Source organism: Pseudomyrmex gracilis, unplaced genomic scaffold (assembly GCF_002006095.1).
Source record: "Pseudomyrmex gracilis isolate BER0280 unplaced genomic scaffold, ASM200609v1 scaffold_470, whole genome shotgun sequence".
Classification (NCBI taxonomy): domain Eukaryota; kingdom Metazoa; phylum Arthropoda; class Insecta; order Hymenoptera; family Formicidae; genus Pseudomyrmex; species Pseudomyrmex gracilis.
In genome coordinates this window covers 38,707-58,248 of record NW_018021054.1, presented here as the reverse complement: position 1 = coordinate 58,248, position 19,542 = coordinate 38,707, and the positions used below count along the sequence as shown (strand labels likewise).

Below are 19,542 nucleotides of genomic sequence, written 5' to 3'. Positions count from 1 at the left end.
ATATAAAACGACAAATTTATAACTTCTAGAAGAAGCGCTTTCTTTCTTTATTTCTATTTGAATGTTATAAACAAAAATATAATTTATTAACATTTTATAAAATTAATTGGAGTATATCGTGGATATTTTCAGACAAAAAATCTTGTATGTAAAAATATCATAGCCATCACACATAAAATTACTTAAAGGCCGAAGCACAGTCCTTTGCACAACGCATAAGACATAAAAAAATCAACCAATCCAGCTTTTTGTTTTTATCCCTATTTTTTGTTTCAGAAAGCTTTGATTGGTTGATTCTCTTGTGTCTTATGCTTTATGCGTTATGCAAAAGTCTGTGCTTCGGCCTTTACTAATACCTACTTCCATCGTGGATGGCCTGTGTGATGGCCTTAAGTAATTTTATGTGTGATGCCTTTATGTGTTTCCGAACTCGACGGTTCCGAGCTCTCGCCATATTGAGAACACGGGAAGTGGAAGTAGATGTTTCATTGGAAACATGGCGGAACATCGTTCTGCATCGTTCTGCTGTAGTGCGGTGAAATTTTGTGTACAATAAACGATTAGAATCCGACGCGTTGTGTGGTGGAACGTGACTGAAAGTCATGACTTCGATTCACTTTGTCGTACATCCTTTACCGGGAACGGACGACCAACTTAATGACAGGTACGGTATTCCTCAATCCCGTGTATCGGTTTCTCATTACGCATCTTTTTTCTTGTTGCATGCATATCTAACGCATTTGTTATCCGTATGAACGCGTTTTTTTTTTTTTTTTTCACATTGATGTATGTTGCGACACGTTTTTCAACATCAGTTGCTTTCATTCGCCGTTTTATCGCACGAACATGCAAACGAATAAAAGTGCATGTTCGCTTCGGCAAATATGCTCACAAGATGCAGGCACAATGGCAACCTATAAACATGGTTTCTAATGCAATTGTCGCACTTGGATGAGATAAATGTAATGCGCGTGCCTTTGCGAAATCTAACTCGCGAATCCAAAATGTTTTAAAGGGCCTACGGCAAATATACATATGCAAAAACATATCATTATTAAATAATATTATGAAGCACCTCTATGAATAATTTATATTAATGGATGTTCTATATCAAAAAAAAAATAATGTCAAATCATTCTTATATTGTACTTTAGAGATACAATATTACTTGAAATAAAATATACATCTAAAAAAAAGAAGTGATATATAATTTAATTTTTTAGATTTAATTTGACTTTTTTGTGGCTGTTATGCTTCCAACTGTCTATATACCAGTCTATAATAATTAAACATCAATATAAATTAAGTCACATAATGAAATATGTTAAGCAACCAAATCTAGTTCAAATTTTTTTTTAATGTATTACTAAATAACTTTTGCCTTAGTAATCAATTTTTTTTTATATAAGCTCATTCGTTACTATTATTTGATGTTTTTGATTTCTTTTTGTTTTTTAGGTTGAGGGAGGTAGCGGATAAAATAAACCGATATGGATTTGTAACACCATCAGCTTTCAATGGTCTAAAAGTATCTATAAAGCGTGTTGTGGTTGGACCAACTCATATCGCTCTTCTTACAGAAGACAATAGAATATGTAGAGTTGCATTTACAGTGCTATCCGATAGATTGGACTTGAGTAAAAATGAACCTAATAGAAAGTAAATATAAAAAACAGCATATCTCAGATTAACCTAAAAGAAAAAAATACAAATTAATCTGTTTTACTTTAGTACAAATAAAAGTCATGTTGGAAATTCCAATTCCACCCCGAACGGGAATGGAAGTAGCGGTAGTGGCAGCAGAACTGGAATGTCTCGCTCACGTGCGCGAATTATGCGTAGCAGCTCTGCAATTCGCGGTGGTAGCAGCGGAGGTGGCAGTGGTAGCGGTGGTCGCATAGGACCACCAGGAGTGATCATGGGAGGAGGAAGTGGTAGCAGTTCGCGTCCAATCGCATCTGTACCGGCACCGTTTGTTCCTGAAGATCTTATATCGCAAGCACAAGTAGTATTGCAAGGGAAAAGTCGTAATTTGATTATCAGAGAGTTACAGGTATTAACATCAACAATAACAACATATAGACGGATCCATGAAAGCGAACAATGAATATATTTTATTTAAAAAATTTTTCAGCGTACAAATTTAGATGTAAACTTAGCAGTAAACAATCTGTTGTCAAGAGAGGACGAAGAAGGTGATGATGCGGAAGATGCAGCTGACAGTTATGTTCCCGAAGATCTTATATCATTATTAGACGGTGGCTTTAGCAACGAGCATTCCGTTATAATTGATGCTGATTCCATGTTTTCAGAAGATATGTTTGGATACACTGGAATAAGACAGTAATTAACTTTTTGAATACATCTGAATATATATACATATTAGAGTTTTTGTTCATATATCTGTGTTCTAAGAAAATTGTATTTCTACAGTCGCGGAAGCTCTTCGCGCCGCTTAGGTAACGATAGGGAAGGTGAACGTTCATCTCATGAAAGAGACCGAGAACGCGATAATTTTAGCAGATGGCGAGAGCGTCAATATTACGGACCACGTCGCTGGTTGGAAACTGCTCTCAAAGATTCATGGGAGAAGGATTCAGGTATTTTACATGAAAACCTTTATAAAATTAATTATAAGTGTCATTTATTGAGCAAAATTTTGACTTTGTAGTCTGTGATATTTCAGATAATAAAAAGAAGGAACTAGCTTCTCAGAGTCCATTATGGATATCCGATGAGTTGGAGTGGTGGCACGATCGCAGTGGCGATCCAGTAACCCGTTTCGTGCAGATCGTTTCGCTCTACAGCGAGTTAATTGCCGTTTCCACAACGGGACAATTGTACCAATGGAAATGGACAGAAACTGAACCTTATAAGAATCCAGAGGTATATTTGCAATAGTTTGATATTACAATTTTATACTTTTCCCATATATTTCCGGGAAGTATGTGTATCATCTTCGGCCTGATTATTGTAGAATCCGACCGTGCATCATCCAAAAACTATACCCCTGGCATTGACATCCGAAAAAATAGTCAATATATCCGCTACGGCAATCCGATGTTCCGTTAGTACTGAGAGCGGGAAAGTAGCAACTTGGCTTGATGAGCTTTTGTCACATGTTGCTTCTCGTCTCGAACATCCGGCGCAAGCTTTCACTGAATTTACGCTCGATAAAATCGTGTCACTTCACACGTGCGCTCTGTACACTGTCGCGAGACTCGAAAGTGGAACATTGTATTGGTGGTTAGTATGATCGTTTTGTATTTCTATACAAACTTCAACACAACACATATAATATGTAAGATTTCTAATTGCTTGTTTTCTTTTTTTTTTTTTTTCACAGGGGTGTTCTACCATTTGTACAACGTAAAAGACTGTGGGAAAAGTACAAGGCTAAATCACGCAAGCATAGACCATCTACCGTGTTGTCCAGCGATATTAGCTACGGATCGCACGTCTGTATGAAAAATAGCCCGGTTTATCAACCAGGAGCCATAGGTAATAGTTTTATGTATATCTTACAAGTTGAGTCTTTAAGTTATAACTAAAACGAGTTTGTGTGCGTATGTGAGAGAGAAAAAACATATAAGCAGGTGTGTCGTAATGTCCAATGCTTTTTTCTTTAGGATTTACAATATCTAACGGCGTGCCAAAAGTAGGACAATTGCTATCAGCGGCGTGGAATATGGATGCTACGTGCAGGTTTAAAATATTACCTGCTGGTGCACACTTGTCCAATTCGAGTGCCGATAAGCGCGAGTCTAATGGAAACGGAGGCACGGGAGTTGTAAACAAACCGAATCACAAAGAAACTGCCGACAGACTGGACATGCCGCCTCCGCCATCGCCAGCCTCGAGCACTTGCAGCGATACCGGCAGCATCACTACAAGCCATAGTAAGATGTTTAGAATGATTTTGAGAAATAATATACCAGTTTTTGAATAGTTTATAAAACATTTTACTAATTACGTGTAAAATTTTAGAGCGACAAAAACGCATGGCACCTCGAAGCGAAGGGGAATCTGAGAGAAAGGACGAAGAAGACTGGCAATTGAAAGATGTCGTTTTTGTTGAAGACGTCAAGACTGTACCTATTGGTACGTACGTTTAATCGCACTTATTTAAGAATAAAAGTTGTCGCGTAATATATTTTATTTATTTATTTATTTTTTTTTTTTTTATTATAGGGAGAGTCCTAAAAGTTGATGGTTGCTATGTGGCAGTGAAATTTTTTTCGAAGGATTCGAAAGAGAAAGATACAAAAGAAAAAGATTTTAACACATCTGATTTAAAAGATCTTACAACAGAAGAGCCAATGAAATTATTAGCTGATTGTAGACTTTTGCGTAAAGATGAACTTCAGGTATTAATCTCGTGTCTGTTTATTGCACGTAAAGTGTTTAACTAAACATTTTAACATTTGATTTGTATGCTTTCAGGTGATAAAGTCATCTTTAAATCCACGAGCTCCCGATTGTTTCCAAAGAACACCTCGAAGAGTCAGTATTGGAGAAGGTTCAAACGATAGTTTGTTAACTATATCTACCGACGGACAAGGTAAGTATCGTTTTTCGTATTTGTGTAAAATTATTTTTAACCATTTTTATATACTAATTTATTTTTTAAATAAAAAATATAAATATTTTAATATAAATATTTTATAAATAAGTTTTATACATTATATTATATTAGTTTTTATCAAAAATTAATAAAAACCTATATTAACAGGTATTCATGCTATATTAAAAAGTGGAAGTAAGTTGAGTTATGTGGTTTACAGTTTAAGTACAGGAAGGTATCTTCAAGATTGTTATATTCCATCTGATATATCGTCATTTTTGGGATTGCAACCTCAGAATATTAATCTTACAAATGCAGGAGAGGTGTGTATGTTAACATAGAATTGTTACATCTATATAAAGTTTAAATTAATTACATAACGAAAAAAAAATATATTATTTGTATATTTTGATTAAATTATTAATTAATAAGTTTTTATTATTAATTACAATAGTCTTGTCAGTAAAGCAATTAAATAATTGAAATATATATAGCAAGCTTAGTAAAAACTAATGTTTATACTTCAGAATATTGAATGTTCTATGATCTTACGCGATGGTAACAATACCATTTATCCAATCGCGAAAGATTGCGCCGATGCCATACGCGATCCTAGTTGGTTGGATCTAGTTCCCGTAAGCTGTATTGGTGCGGCAACTATTCCAATTCCCAGTTGCTCCAATTCAAGTAACTTAAAAAATCAGGTTGCCGTTATCGCATTAGCATTCGACAATCTTTTACTTATGCCGCGTATATTGCGATGCGATTACGAGAGTGTAAAGCAGGTGTTTTGTAATTTGGAACAAGATCTAAGTAAGTGTATATAGATTATATACAAATGTAATTTTTTATGTTTTGTGATATACGTTATAATAAATTTTTATATAATTTACATCTATAAAAATTTATAATAAATTCTACATATATACATATTGTAAATAACTTATACGAAACAGCACTTATAACATATTTTACAGAGAGTAATCTAACGTACTCGAATGCAAACACTCAAATTCAAATGATACTGAAAGAACGTTGTGATGGAAATCGAAATATATTTCATGCCTGTATCAATATGTGTTCACCGACATCTAATAAGGAAACTGAACAAGGTGGGTATTCAATACAATTGCAAGATAAACTTTGATATGATCTCTTTGTACAAGAGGTTTTTTTAATTTAATTTCATTTTTTATTTTATCAAAGTTATTGAACGCGAAATAGTATCGAATACAGTAGACGGCACTTCTGCGCCAATCGAAGAGCCAATTCCAACATTGAGTTGGCCGCCCGAAGCGTTCGATAATACATCAGGAGAAGAGGACAGTCTGTTAAGCATAGGCGCTGCTAGTATATCTATGATGAATAAGTCCGGTAAATATACGAATTTCTAGTTTTATCTATTCACATTAATAAAATTTTATTTAACATTTTATCTTGGTATTTTTTTAGGAGTTGGAACAACATCTAATAACACGTATATTACGGATTCTATTGAGAGACGACATAATGCATTGCTTATATTAAAATACATGTGTGAAAGTAACATTTTATCGCCACACTTACGAGAATTACTCACAGCAAAGTAAGAAACTGAGCTCAGATGCAACTCTGAAGCAAAACAGAATACATATATATATATATATATATATATATATATATATATTGATTTGAGATATATATATTAATTTTTGAGCAGTAATTCTTTTGTGTAACTTTTTAATTGTTTTTTTTTGTTTTGCACAAAAAGAGATGCTCAAGGACAAACACCACTTATGCTCGCTGTTTCGGTTCGTGCGTATCACGCAGCTCTCATCTTATTGGACACTATACAAAGAGTAGGCAGAGATGCGAAAGACACATCAGCCATGATACTGCCGGCTGACGCCAGTCCGGATCTTTCGCCGTTATTTGTTACTTGTTGTAACGATACGTGTAGTTTTACATGGACTGGAGCTGAACATATTAATCAAGTACTAGATACTCTCGTTTGATATATTACATTATCATGTAATGTTATCTAGTGGAATAATTTTATTAATTTTGTTTTTATTTTAAGGACATTTTTGAATGCAGAACTTGCGGATTAACAGGATCTTTGTGCTGTTGTACTGAATGCGCTCGTGTCTGTCACAGAGGTCACGATTGCAAATTGAAGAGAACTTCTCCCACAGCGTATTGCGATTGTTGGGAGAAATGCAAGTGTCGCGCTCTCATTGCTGGTCATCAAGGTGCTAGATATGATTTGCTGTGTCGTCTCGTAAATAGCACCGATCTTGCTACAAAAATCAATTCAAGGTGAAGTTCAAATCTTGTGAACATTGCACAAAATAAATACTACGTGTATATATGTGTGTATATATAGGGTGCGTTCAGACAACTCAACAGTTGCACAACGGTTGAGAGATAATTACTTATGATTGGATCATACTTTTGGAACCGTTGCAGGTTTTGAAGAATAGTCCTGTCATAAGTGATCTCTGTATACATACACACACATATATATACATATAAAAGAATCAATGTGTATTTGTATGTATACGCACATATATTGATTCTTTTTAAGTGACATTTAATCTCATGGGTGTATTTTTTATTCAGAGGTGAAAGCATCCTGTTGTTCTTAGTGCAAACAGTCGGAAGACAATTGGTCGAGCAACGTCAGTTTCGATCGGCACCTAGACAACGCTCAACTTCGGCTAGTCGTAAAGCTCCAACTTCGGACGGTATACATCTTTCACAAGTTTTTCTTTTTAATTGTTATGTTTGAGGTTTAACTCATACGTGTATAATAATGCATATATTGATTGTGAGCACGTAGAGTTGTTTTTTGCAGGTTTAGGAGCAGAGTCGGATATGCCTGATCATGATTTGGAACCTCCTCGATTCAGTAGAAAAGCACTTGAAAGATTGTTGAACGATTGGCCTGCTGTTCAATGTATGATTATGTCGGGTGTTTCTGAAAACGGTACTGATCAATTATTCGGCGACCAAGGACAGCTTTGTCGACAAAGTGGTACCGCGCTGCTGGATAAATTCACGCATTCTTTACTTGTTAAATGCAGCGCAGAAGTAAGCGGAGCAAAACTTAAAAATAATCGAATATAATACGAAGATATCGTTATTTCATTTTTATTATTAAATCAATATAAAAGATGGAAAAAGATCGGTATTATGTCGAATATTAATGTATTTTGTGATATTGCAGATGCTCGATACGTTACTTACCACTTTGATTCGAGAATTGCAAGACGAGTCTGTGCCTGGACGACAGGAAGAAGCGAACAACGTGGCACGTCGATTTGTAAGATCTGTAGCACGCATATTTGTTATTTTCACTATAGAAATGGCACCAAATACAACCAAAAGAAGAAGGTAAAAAATTTCACGTGTTTCATTCTATATCCGTGTTTTTATGGTAATCTATTAATTGGCAACTCTCTCCTTCTTTTCATTATCAAAAATTGCAATACAATAGAACTCGAGTGATTTTGAATACATGAGATAATTTTCACATTCATAAACAATACAGTATCAATATCAGATATTTTATTTTTAGCACAAACCAAGCGTCGCAACCTTTAATGAAGTGTCGAAAAGTGTTCCAAGCGCTAATTAAATTAGCTGTAGAGGAATTATGCGAAACGGCAGATTCGTTGATAGCGCCAGTCAGATTAGGTGTAGCTCGTCCTACGGCACCATTTACTCTAACAAGTTCCGCTATTGAAGTGATCAATGGTTCGGAGGAACTGTTTTCTATAGAACCTCTGATACCACACAGTGGTGTTACTTCACAAACATTAGACGCGGCATTGCAAACGCAGCAAGGAAATAATAATATAACAATCTCAAGAGGAGATGTTTCCGCTGTGGATGAGGCTGAAGGTGGAGAAGGTATACTTTAAATTGTATTTTTTTTTTTTTTTTAATAAAATTGATTACTTCGCATGCGAGCTATTTAAATTCACACAAAATTATTGCTTACGTAGAAGTACCTATGGATATAGACGGCGATATAAGCGAACATGAAGAATCTGGTGTTTCTGGAACTGCCGCTAGTCAACCACTCGGTGAGGTAGATTCAAACGCCGGGGGTGTGGGTGAGGAACAGGCTGGTGACGGAGAATCAGACACGGAATTGGATCTCTTAGCGGAAGCGGAAACTGAATCCGATTCGGACGACAATCATAGCAATCAAGACGCAGCGTCTGCGCAACGTAGTGTACAAACTGGCGCAACCGCCGGCTCCGACGGCGGAATGGGATCGATATTGTTGTTTCCCGAGGACGAGTCGGGAGAATCGAGCCAACAGGAGGACGACGAAAGCGAAGCGGGAGAAACAGATGAGCAAGATAACGAAGAGTTCCAAATTGGTGATGAGCAATTAGAACGCAGAAGGTAAACTGTTCCTAATCTTTTCTCGGCAGTGTTTTCACTTTCTCAATAACGTTTTATATGTCTCGCGTCTCTCTTCGCGTTTATATACAAATATATACAGTCGTACTTTATTATAGTGAAATAACCGCTAAAGTAACAAAAGAATTTCTTTCGTAAAAAGTTTACTTTTCTTCTTGCAAAGATTTCATTTTATTCAAGTTCGACTACATTGCCTAAACAGAATAAAGACGATTCATAAGCGATCAGAATGCAAAAAATAAGCAAAGTATGCGAATGCAAAAAATAAGCAAAGTATTCCGGAAAATAGGATACTTTGGGGATGTAATCGCTTACATGTTATTTCAGTGGATCGTCTGGTCATTTACACCGTAATAATCTCGCACCCGTGTATATGCAATGGGCGATACGCAATCGTGAATCGAGTACGCGTACGGCGGGATTACGGGTAACAGGTGGAAGTAATCTGGTATTCATTGATCCTGCATCTTTAAGACGCACCACTGCCACGTCGGCTGTCGCGACCGCACAGGAACCTATTACCATGGGGACCACCGCTAGTTGTCTGGCGCGAGCTTTCGGAATTGTTATTCGTCAAATTGCCGATCTGTTGGTTATGATGCAGGATTATAAGAATTTAGCACCCACCTTGCCGCGACTGATGGAAATCACTTTCCAGGACGCTTTGAGTTTGCAGGTACGTGTTAGGCACGTTTATTTCGTCGCGCGCAAAAGTAGCTTTCAGACGACGTGTTAGATTAACGAGAACTGTGTCTGATTACAGTCTTATTTGGAAGCGCACTTAAAGCCCACCTGGGACTGGTTGGTCACGGTAATGGATGCTACGGAGGCACAGTTGAGATTCGGAGTATCTTTAACGCGTAGCGCCGATCCGACCCACCCCGAACATCCTCTTAATAACGCCCCATCTCTGTCCGGTGGTAATTTCAGCGGTTTGCTCAACACGGCCGCGCTCTCGTTGACTCTTCAAGGAAATACAGGTCGGAATCCTCGAAGTGGTATCGCTACGAGCTCGAATATCTCCACTCCCCAAGCTTCAACACGACTCACCGTTGGTTTTGCAGGCGTTGGCGAGCCTCCGAGGAGCAGTAGGGAACGCGAAGGTTTGTTTTGTTTCAACTGTGTATCTTTGCGATATTTATATTTTTGTTACGTAATTTTATTACAGCTAAACTTAAATTTTTTAACAGTGCAATGAAGAGAGAATTTTAACAATTTGTTTTTTTTTTTTTTGCGATGTTTTTTAGGTGGCGACGCACACTCGGCGAGACGTGAATTCTTATCCTACTGTTTGTCATTAATGCGCGCTCACAACAGCGAGCATAGAGACAGCTTACCAGTTCTAGATGTTTCCGCTTTAAGACACGTCGCTTATGTATTCGACGCGCTTGTATACTACATGCGTTCTCTCTCAGAACCGCTTGCTAATAGAGGCGAGACTCAAAAAGAATCGTCAAGTTATTCCAGTTGGAACGATCAGGTTTGTGAAATTAATTACGCAACAATTGACGTTAGGTTTTTCTTGAACTTTTTGACGAGATTTGGACAAAAAATATAAATTTTTACAACAAAGTTTTATTTTTAGGACGAAAACGATAATGACGAAAGCGAGGAATATAATTCACCGGCACCAACCGCCATGGAGACAGATTCCGTGGATTACCCGGACATACTTCAAGTGCCCATGTGCGGATCCGGAAATCACAGCAATTCGACACCGAAAGGAAGGAAACATCCTTTCTTACAAAGATCAGATTCCACATTGTGCCTTGGTTGCCCGCCTCTAGATCCATTTGACACTGTAATGAGTGAAGCGTTGCCGTTAGCTGATCAGCCACATTTATTGCAGCCACACTCGAGACGGGAAGATCTTTTCGGTATTCCGAGACAACCGACTTCTAATACAGGATCTAGCCAAAATCCTTTGGAAGGTTTGCCGACGAGATTGGGTCTCTCCGCACGAGGTACAGACGGTCAGAACGTAACAATTCCGACATTCGGTCAAGTGGTACAAGGACCACTTTCGAATTTTAATCCAGAATCTAGAAGAAACTCCGTCTCAACTGGAGAGAGTTCTAATCCTATCAAATATACGGTACTATTTTTTTCTACAATATCAAAAAGCAGCGCTTTCAAATTAAATGTTCTTATTCAGCAAACGCGTTAAAAACATATATTAATTCAAATATTGTATTATTATGTTTCAGGATAAATTGAAATCTAATCACGCTAACGAAGGACATTCGTCTGTCGTAGCAGAACAGATTGACAGAGCACCCATTATAGTATCTACGAACAATCAAACCAGTTCAGCAACGAGCACCAAGAGCAAAGATGTGTGCAAAAATAATAGAACCGTCATAGTTAGAGCTGGAACTGTGTCGGTATGTATCGCAATTATGTTTTAGTATATTTTGTCTTATATTTTAATATAATATTCAATATTTCTATTTTTCAATTTATTCTATCGAAGGAATCGAACACAAGCAAGGCCGGCGCGCCTGAGATACTGGTTGTTCCAACAGTCGAAAGCCAGAACTCGGAGGAAGTTGATCCGGCCGCTACGAGCCATGAGATCTCCGCTCACGAAACCGTCGAAACAAGCCCAGTGGAATCCGCTAGAGCGCTATCTTCTATCGGAACGAATATCTCGCATAATATTTTGCTAGGACGATGGCGATTGTCGCTGGACCTTTTCGGACGCGTTTTTATGGAAGATGTAGGTCTTGAAGCTGGATCCGTAGTATCCGAATTGGGAGGATTCCCCGTAAAAGAAGCTAAGTTCCGCAGAGATATGGAAAAACTTAGAAATTCACAACAAAAAGACATCACTATTAAGGTAACGTGTAGTTAAGATATTTTTCTTATATTTAAAGTGTGTAATTATTACATTGTCACATCTAATAGGTGGAACGAGATCGAACGCAGTTATTGGTGCAGACGATGAAGGAGTTAAATACACAATATAACATATATAATAGAAGAGCTTCGAACACACCGCCTCTGGCAGTGAGTCGAGTTAAAGTCTTCTTCAAGGATGAACCTGGCGAAGGAGCTGGTGTTACTCGAAGTTTTTATACCGCCATTGCTGAAGTTTGTATATAAGACGGAATATAAAATCAACGAAAAAAACTGAACTGGAACATCATTTGCTAAACTAATTTTTAAACACGCTTTCAGGCATTGCTCGCAAATGAGAAACTTCCAAACCTCGAAGCGGCTCAAGTAGGATCGAAATATACGCAGTACAACGTTTTGCAAAAACTGAAAGGCAGGGACCGTGACCGCGATCTTAGACGACAAGTATGCTCACTTTTTAATCAATAAGGATCGATGAGTCCTCTGACTCAATATGTCACATAACATTGTTTTTCTGTTTTATTTCAGAATACACGGTCGTCTGGAAAGTGTCGTGAGACACGACGAGCTTTGTCTTTCGACGCACGTTCTTTCCATCCATCGAGTTCGATTGAAGGAAATAATACTTCCGCACCTGGTAGCTCGTCATCTAGTAATCCTCATCATCCTCATTCCTTGCCGATCAATCACTCCAACGATCATTTGAGCATGCATCAACAACAACTTGGTGACAGATTATACCCCAAGGTTTTTGAATTTATAAATTATATAAACAAGATTTGCATTTTTGTATAGACAGATATCTGACGTTTAATCTAAAATATCTTATTAAAATAAATTGATTGTTATCTCATGCATATTATTTGATGAAATATAGGTGCATGCTTTACGACCAGCTTTGGCTGAAAAGATCACTGGTATGTTACTCGAATTGTCACCGGCGCAATTACTGATGTTGCTCGCTTCAGAGGACGCTCTCCGTCAGAAAGTAGAGGAAGCGTTCGAATTGATTCACAGTCACACGCAAGATCTGGCCAGCGAGGCGTTACTGGACCTCGATGTGTTCAGCCTGACTGAACGATGTACGGCGAATAAGAAGAAATTAGAAAACAGCATTATGGATGATACGGAAGATAACGCGCCGCTTTTTTACTCTCCTGGTAAACGTGGCTTTTACACGCCAAGACAAGGCAGAGGTAGCTACGAACGATTAAATGCATTCAGAAATGTAGGAAGGTAAATATCAGAACCCATCCGATTCGACTGTGATGATTTATATCCTAAATGTACAGGGAACAAGTTGAATGAAATGTTTAATTTTTTTTTTTTTTTTTTTTACAGACTTATAGGATTATGTCTCTTGCAAAATGAACTCTGTCCGCTATTTTTAAATCGCCATGTAATTAAGTATATACTAGGAAGGCCTATACGTTTCCACGATCTTGCATTCTTCGACTCCGTTATTTACGAGAGCCTGCGACAATTGGTTATCGATGCTGAAACGAAAGACAGTAACAGTCTGTTCTCTGCCTTGGATCTCACATTCAGGTACAACTCGTTCCAGTTTGTTTCTATCTTTTCTCAATTACTTTTATTAATAAATCATTATTTCTATACGCGTATGAAAACAAAAATCGAATTGTCATCTTGAGAGAATCTTATTCTATATTTCAGTATTGATTTATGTCCCGAGGAAGGAGGCGGCTCAATTGAACTTGTGCCTAACGGCCGTGACGTAGAAGTGACTGCAAGCAACGTATATGACTATGTACGTAAATACGCAGAAGTTCGTATGATTAAGGTACAGGATAAAGCTCTGCATGCTATGCGCGACGGAGTTTTCGATGTCCTTCCCGACGGAGCTCTCGATGGTTTGACCGCCGAGGACTTGAGACTTCTCTTGAACGGAGTCGGCGACATCAACGTGTCGGTTTTGATATCGTACACGTCGTTTAATGATGAATCCGGCGAGTCGACGGAAAGACTAGTTAAATTCAAACGTTGGCTATGGTCTATCGTTGAGAAGATGTCGCACGTGGAAAGGCAGGATTTGGTGAGTATTGTATTATCAAATATCATATTACCATATTGATATCTTTCCCCATCAAATGAATATTCACTTATTTATTTGCGTATGTCACACACAGGTGTATTTTTGGACTGGTTCTCCCGCATTACCAGCAAGCGAGGACGGTTTCCAACCGATGCCGACCGTGACAATTCGGCCGGCGGACGACGCGCACCTACCAACCGCAAACACGTGCATCTCCCGGTTATACGTTCCATTGTACAGCTCTCGTCACGTCTTGCGACACAAATTACTTCTCGCTATAAAATCAAAGAACTTCGGATTTGTATAGACTCAACTTTTGTGCGCGGCTACGTTTGTACGTATATATACAGGGCAAAGTCACGTTATTAATAATGATAATTAGATCGAGGCTGTATGTTGTTATTTTTCCCTTTAAAAAAAATTTTTAACATTTATAAATTTATAAGGTGTAATTACGAATTGATTTTCTTGTTCCAGAAAAACAATTTTATCGTAAATAGCTTTATGTTACATAAAGTGTCATCCATATTTAGTCTTTATAGCGACCAAATAAAAATTTTCTTTAAAACTATACAGTAAAATTTTACTTACCTGATCGCTTTTTTACTTAAGTTTTACTTGAATTGTTTGTTTAATATAATAACACGCAAACAAATGTTCTGCTCAAATAATAGATTCGATAATAACAAATGAGTTTAAATATGATAAAGTTGTCTAGTTTGATGTTATTTTAATTATATCTTTACACAAATATTTTATTTTTTTTCATAAAAATGATTAAAATTTCTCACTAAGAACTTTCACAGTTGTGATACAGTTAAAAATTTTTTTATTAGGCATGTTTAAAAATGTAACATAAGATGACAGGAAATTTGCAGGTTTTGTATCCATACTAACATTAAGTTCCTTGAATATTGATTTGTGATGTAATTACAATATATATATATGTATATATATAATATATATATATATATATATATANTATATATATATATATATATACATATATGTATATATATATGTATATATAACTTTAAAAACCAGACTACAACGAGCAGATCTTATAAAATATGAGATTTCATATTGAAGTGGCAAATGTGTTGGATACCACAATTTACCATCAAATCAAAATTTTACTATAAAGATTCTAAAAATCATTAAAAAATAAGAGAAAATGAGAAAAATGTACGTTAAATAGAATATCTCAAAAATGTTATAAGTTTTGATCATCTTTGCCAATCACACTGTGTAAGTTTGATGAAATTTGTAATCAAAAATACAGTATTAAAACAATAGCAAACAAGGAATGTCAAGCTGTCTATCCTGTCGTATTGTTACTATTTTTTTGTTTTGTAATACGTTAGAAAATCGTGTTTCTAATAATGTCCATTCTGTTCCTAGCGTTGCTTTAGTACTTGGTATATGTTTTTGTCTAGAATCAACAGTATGTGTACATGTATATATATATATATATGTATGTATATATACATATATATTATATACACATACATACATATACATATACATATATCTTCAAAATTATCTTCATCATGTTTAGAAAGAAGAAACCTTCAAATTTTTACAGTTTTAAATATGTTCTTCCTAAACAATTAAACTGAAATAGTAAAAAATAATACATTATTTTTAATTTACTTTAAATAAAAAGAGTAATAATAATAATGCTAAGATATATTTATGTATATAATATAATAAATCTCATTATATTTTTATATATATATAAATTTCTAAAAATCGCGTAAAGTTATATACACAATATAATTATGTTATCCATTATTATACTTATATTTGACAAAGTATCGATAAAAACTTATGTACAACGGTTACCTATTGACCACTTCCTGAACTGTTTTGGGGTAATTTTGCTGTCGATTGGCTCAATTGAGCCAGAGTTTCCGGAGTTGCGTGTGCTTTTAATATTGAATTTTCTGCCTCCAATTGATTGATACGATCCATAAGCTCGGCTATCTTTTCTTTCAGTACCTCGACTTCTTCTCTTACCGCGAACATTAAATGACTTTTAACCAGATCCTACGGAAGATTACAATGTGTACTCCAGCATTATCATGCGTTAAGTCAGACAAGTAGTAAATGACTTTTATTATTGTAATAGCTTCTCACCATAGCCTGCTCGATTTTATTATCAATTGCCACAGCACTTGTCCCCGACATACTGCAATGTAGACTTGCTTATATAAATTTATTCGTACAAAAACAAATTTATATCTGTATAGCCATGTAAAAACAACTTGTTAAAAAGAGCACAAGTTTCAACAGTCGTCATGTGTAATCATATTATTGTTAAATTATCTAAATACACCTGTTTGGTTTTCTGATTAAATTTAAATTTGCAAAGAGACTACCTTTCATTATCTTCGAGGGTACGATGCTCGTCGCTGCCCTGCGTAACTTCGGCTAATGATTCGAGGAGAGTCGCGTCGGCTGACTGTACGTTCGTGGAATTAGGAACAATGCCGGTGATGGATTCCTGTTCTGGATCGGACTGATGAAACGCTATGTTTCCCTGCTGCAATCCGCCTACGACGTTCTGACAATTGGCCGTTACTTGCGTGATCTGTACCGGAGCAGTGCTGGTGGACGTTTGCGGCTGCATCTGTTGCGTCGTGGACGCGATCACCTGTGACTGCACCGATGCGCCGGATGGATGAATTGTCGAAGAAGCTTGCTGCGGCGCGCTTGCCGTCTGAGGAACCGTGTGAATGTTTTGCATGCCTTGCATCCCTTGTATGGCAGTTAGTGGCTCGGAAATCTGTGTCATCTGCGGTTTCTGCGTCTGCAAAGTCTGCTGACAGGCAGCTGCGTCCGACTGGTGCTGCGTAACAAGTATGTTTGGTGTCTGGGAGGTCGGTGCCGAGGTTTGCTGCACCGCCGCTGGACAAACATTTTGCACCGGCAGAGATTGATTCTGAGTGCTCACTGTCACATATGTTTCTTCCTTCGAATGAGGTATACTCTGCTGAGCAGTCACCGTGCTATTATTAGTCTGTGTCATGAGAGGAATAGAACCCTGGGGCATACTTTGGGGCTGACTCAGATTGTTAGGATGAGCGGTCTGCAAATTGGAAGGTAACGTAGATCCTTGACCACTTTGCTGCTGCTGCTGCTGCTGCTGCTGTTGTTGTTGCTGTTGCTGCTGCTGGGTAGCTATTGGCTGGGCCTGCGATTGAAAGTATTGCGGAATTGGCTGCGCCGGTGTGGGCTGTTGCACTTTGGCCTGGGTTTGAACTTGCGTAGGATTATGCTGTACATTGGGAGGTATTGAGTTATTTACCGCGTAGTTCGCACTCGGTACCGATTGAGCGGGATTGTTCGATACAGCAATCGACGTATGCACTGCATCTGGATGAGACGAAACTGGTCCGTTGGAGTCGATACTAATCCCTTTATCGTCAGTCACTACGGATTGCTTGGCGGCTTCCGGTACAACGACTCCGCTGTCAGTCACCCCGTAAGATATACACACCTCATTCGGATCAGACACTTTGGGAGTACTGATGGCGGTCGGTTGATTAACCGATGTATGATCCAAGTAATCCATACAGGTCCATCGTCCTCTCTTGAAAGGTTCCGTGCTCTCGATCTTGACCACCTTGAATCTCTCGTTTCTACCGTGCGAGTGAACTTCTCGCAGATCGGCATCTTGCTTAACGTTACTCGACAGTAAGTTTATTATATTCTTGTCGGTGACAGACGTGATGTCCAGGGTGTTGATATTGCTATCGTTAACTGAGTTACTTGCATTACCACCTTCGGAGGGCACGATCGCCAAGCCGTATTGCGAACTTGTTGGAATCACCGGCGCCGTGCTGAGGGCGGCGTTGCTCGTGTTGAAGAACACGTCCTCCTTGGAGAAAGTGTCCTCGGAGTAGCTAGGCGTCTCGATGTCGATGTCGGTGATGCGCGAGTGCTCGACAGAATTGTCTTCCGTGTGCGACTCGTCCAGATCATCGTTCGAATCCTCGCCAGCATCATTGCTCATGCGGCAGCCTACGGTAACGCTAGTTATCTGGAAGGACGACGTTTTCTTCCGATTGCACTGGTTGCCGCTCCCGGCTTGTTGCACGTTGCTCGGCGCGATGAGAGTGACCGGCTGGTGCAGCTTTTCTATTTCTCCCAGCCGGATCGTCTCCGTGGTCGTGCGGTGAACCGGGTTAGAAATTTTTCTACTACCATCCGACAGCTTGTGCGATTTTCTGTGCACATTATCTGCCATTATTATAGAAACTTAACATTCGAGAGACACGATCGTTGCATCCGTCCTCTCGCATGTTAGAATCGACATCGTTGTGTTGCACGCGTTCGGATCTTCCAGATTCCTCGGATTATGATTGTTAGTGATCCTACCTCGTGGTGATCTCTCGGTGTCTTTCTTTCTTTCTCTTTTTTTCTTTTCTCTCTCTCTCCCTCTCTCTCTCTCTCTGTCTCTTCCGGTTCGATCAGTGCAAACGATCGGCCGAACCACGCGCTTCTCTTAGCAAGAATACGGGATGTGAACTTAAAGGCATATTCCGAGCGAACTGTCGCGAATGTTGACAATTCGCTATTACGTTAATTACACGGAGAAGAAATGCGCTCGTCGATTCGAACACTATTCGTTACGCGCACACGAGAAGAAAAATAGTCTCGCTCTTGGTGTTGGTTGGTAATCCGCCGAGGACAATGAGGACGAAGACGACGATCACGGCCCCGACGTCGACGATGACGATCAAACACGCTCCGACGAAGTTATTCCCGACTCGTTTGCTTTGTTCTTGTTCTTTTGCTAACAATCACGCCCCATTTAATCTCATTCGCTCGAAATCGCTATCTCGCAACACAAGGTCCATTATCCATATCCTTTTTATACACTGTATAGTAAGTGGGCAGTTTAAAAATGGCTGCCGATTCATTCGCACAATTACCACGAATTGTTACCAGACAGATGTCCGTCATACAACACAAAAACCGCGGAAGCCGACACAAACAAATGTTTATTGATGTATTACGTGGCGCATTTGCAAAATTGGCGTGTTGTTTGTCTCTCGCTAGAATTGCCTAAAAGCATAGAAATGCTGTCGCCATATTGCGCGTATATAGAAAGTTTGTTTTTTTTTTCCCCCCGAACTGGCTGCACTAGTTCACAGTCTATCTTTTTTTATCCATATTTAAAAAAAATAAGACAGACTGTGAACTAGTGCAGCCAGTTCAGGGAAAAAAACAACAAACCTAAGGGTGCGTTGGGGGGCGAGTACAAAGCATATTGGGGCGTGCGACGCGAACAAACCTCTAAAGGGTCGTCTACAATGGAGAGTTGTAGGCCGTAATAGTAAGAAATTGACCAATCACAGATAAAGTACAGAAGAATAATCGATTGTGATTTGTCAATTTCTTACTGTTACGGCCTACAACTCTCCATTGTAGACGACCCTTAAAGAGCCGTCTACAATGGAGAGTTGTAGGCCGTAATAGCATGATGTAAATATATCAGGTGTATCATTGCGCATAATGGCGGCTGAATACGGAAAGAACCAATAAGAAATTTGCCCCAAAATTGGCGTGAAATTCAAATATAATATTGATAAAAATAATTGAGTAAAAATACAGATAAATTAAAATGTAGAAAAATATGATA

General features: G+C 38.2%; 2 protein-coding genes across 8 annotated transcripts; one reads left to right on the top strand and one right to left on the bottom strand.

Annotated features, from left to right (window-relative positions):
• The first annotated feature begins 471 nt into the window (after positions 1 to 471).
• On the top strand, positions 472 to 14,463 carry LOC109860800 (E3 ubiquitin-protein ligase UBR5). 5 transcript variants are annotated; one of them, XM_020440130.1, is made up of 37 exons: positions 472 to 664; positions 1,459 to 1,659; positions 1,732 to 2,053; positions 2,135 to 2,343; positions 2,434 to 2,600; positions 2,672 to 2,886; positions 2,978 to 3,246; positions 3,347 to 3,501; positions 3,630 to 3,899; positions 3,988 to 4,101; positions 4,192 to 4,367; positions 4,444 to 4,561; positions 4,733 to 4,887; positions 5,092 to 5,377; positions 5,542 to 5,676; positions 5,771 to 5,938; positions 6,017 to 6,149; positions 6,315 to 6,537; positions 6,624 to 6,862; positions 7,166 to 7,290; positions 7,386 to 7,636; positions 7,773 to 7,939; positions 8,124 to 8,458; positions 8,554 to 8,962; positions 9,308 to 9,656; positions 9,744 to 10,083; positions 10,228 to 10,460; positions 10,566 to 11,075; positions 11,188 to 11,364; positions 11,454 to 11,819; positions 11,888 to 12,073; positions 12,161 to 12,283; positions 12,368 to 12,586; positions 12,717 to 13,075; positions 13,181 to 13,387; positions 13,514 to 13,892; positions 13,987 to 14,463. In XM_020440130.1, the coding sequence occupies exons 1-37, from the start codon at positions 603 to 605 to the stop codon at positions 14,197 to 14,199; spliced, it is 8,565 nt and encodes a 2,854-aa protein (XP_020295719.1). In that variant the 5' UTR covers positions 472 to 602; the 3' UTR covers positions 14,200 to 14,463. The 5 variants fall into 5 exon arrangements, with proteins under 5 accessions (XP_020295719.1, XP_020295718.1, XP_020295717.1 ...); XM_020440129.1 differs by having other exon boundaries at positions 2,416 to 2,600; positions 2,687 to 2,886; XM_020440128.1 differs by having other exon boundaries at positions 2,416 to 2,600; positions 7,401 to 7,636.
• Positions 14,464 to 14,925: 462 nt separating this feature from the next.
• LOC109860810 (protein bunched, class 2/F/G isoform-like) lies at positions 14,926 to 19,015 on the bottom strand. 3 transcript variants are annotated; one of them, XR_002250882.1, is made up of 5 exons: positions 16,274 to 19,015; positions 16,032 to 16,083; positions 15,738 to 15,941; positions 15,406 to 15,507; positions 14,926 to 15,324 (listed from the first exon to the last, which is right to left on the bottom strand). XR_002250882.1 is itself a non-coding variant. In XM_020440148.1 (4 exons), the coding sequence occupies exons 1-3, from the start codon at positions 18,142 to 18,144 to the stop codon at positions 15,738 to 15,740; spliced, it is 2,127 nt and encodes a 708-aa protein (XP_020295737.1). In that variant the 5' UTR covers positions 18,145 to 19,015; the 3' UTR covers positions 14,926 to 15,507. The 3 variants fall into 3 exon arrangements, 2 of the variants coding, with proteins under 2 accessions (XP_020295737.1, XP_020295736.1); XM_020440148.1 differs by having other exon boundaries at positions 14,926 to 15,507; XM_020440147.1 differs by lacking the exons at positions 14,926 to 15,324; positions 15,406 to 15,507 and having other exon boundaries at positions 15,638 to 15,941.
• Between the last annotated feature and the right edge of the window lie 527 nt (positions 19,016 to 19,542).

Bases quoted from the DNA above. Each gene is read 5' to 3' on its own strand.
- LOC109860800 (XM_020440127.1), top strand. From the start codon at position 603: ATGACTTCGATTCACTTTGTCGTACATCCTTTACCGGGAACGGACGAC. The intron at 665-1,458 runs GTACGGTATTCC...TTTGTTTTTTAG, and splicing joins GACGACCAACTTAATGACAG to GTTGAGGGAGGTAGCGGATA. The intron at 9,657-9,743 runs GTACGTGTTAGG...GTCTGATTACAG, and splicing joins AGGACGCTTTGAGTTTGCAG to TCTTATTTGGAAGCGCACTT.
- LOC109860810 (XM_020440148.1), bottom strand. From the start codon at position 18,144: ATGGCAGATAATGTGCACAGAAAATCGCACAAGCTGTCGGATGGTAGT. The intron at 16,084-16,273 runs GTAGTCTCTTTG...TCTACATTGCAG, and splicing joins ACCCTCGAAGATAATGAAAG to TATGTCGGGGACAAGTGCTG. The intron at 15,942-16,031 runs GTGAGAAGCTAT...AATCTTCCGTAG, and splicing joins ATAAAATCGAGCAGGCTATG to GATCTGGTTAAAAGTCATTT.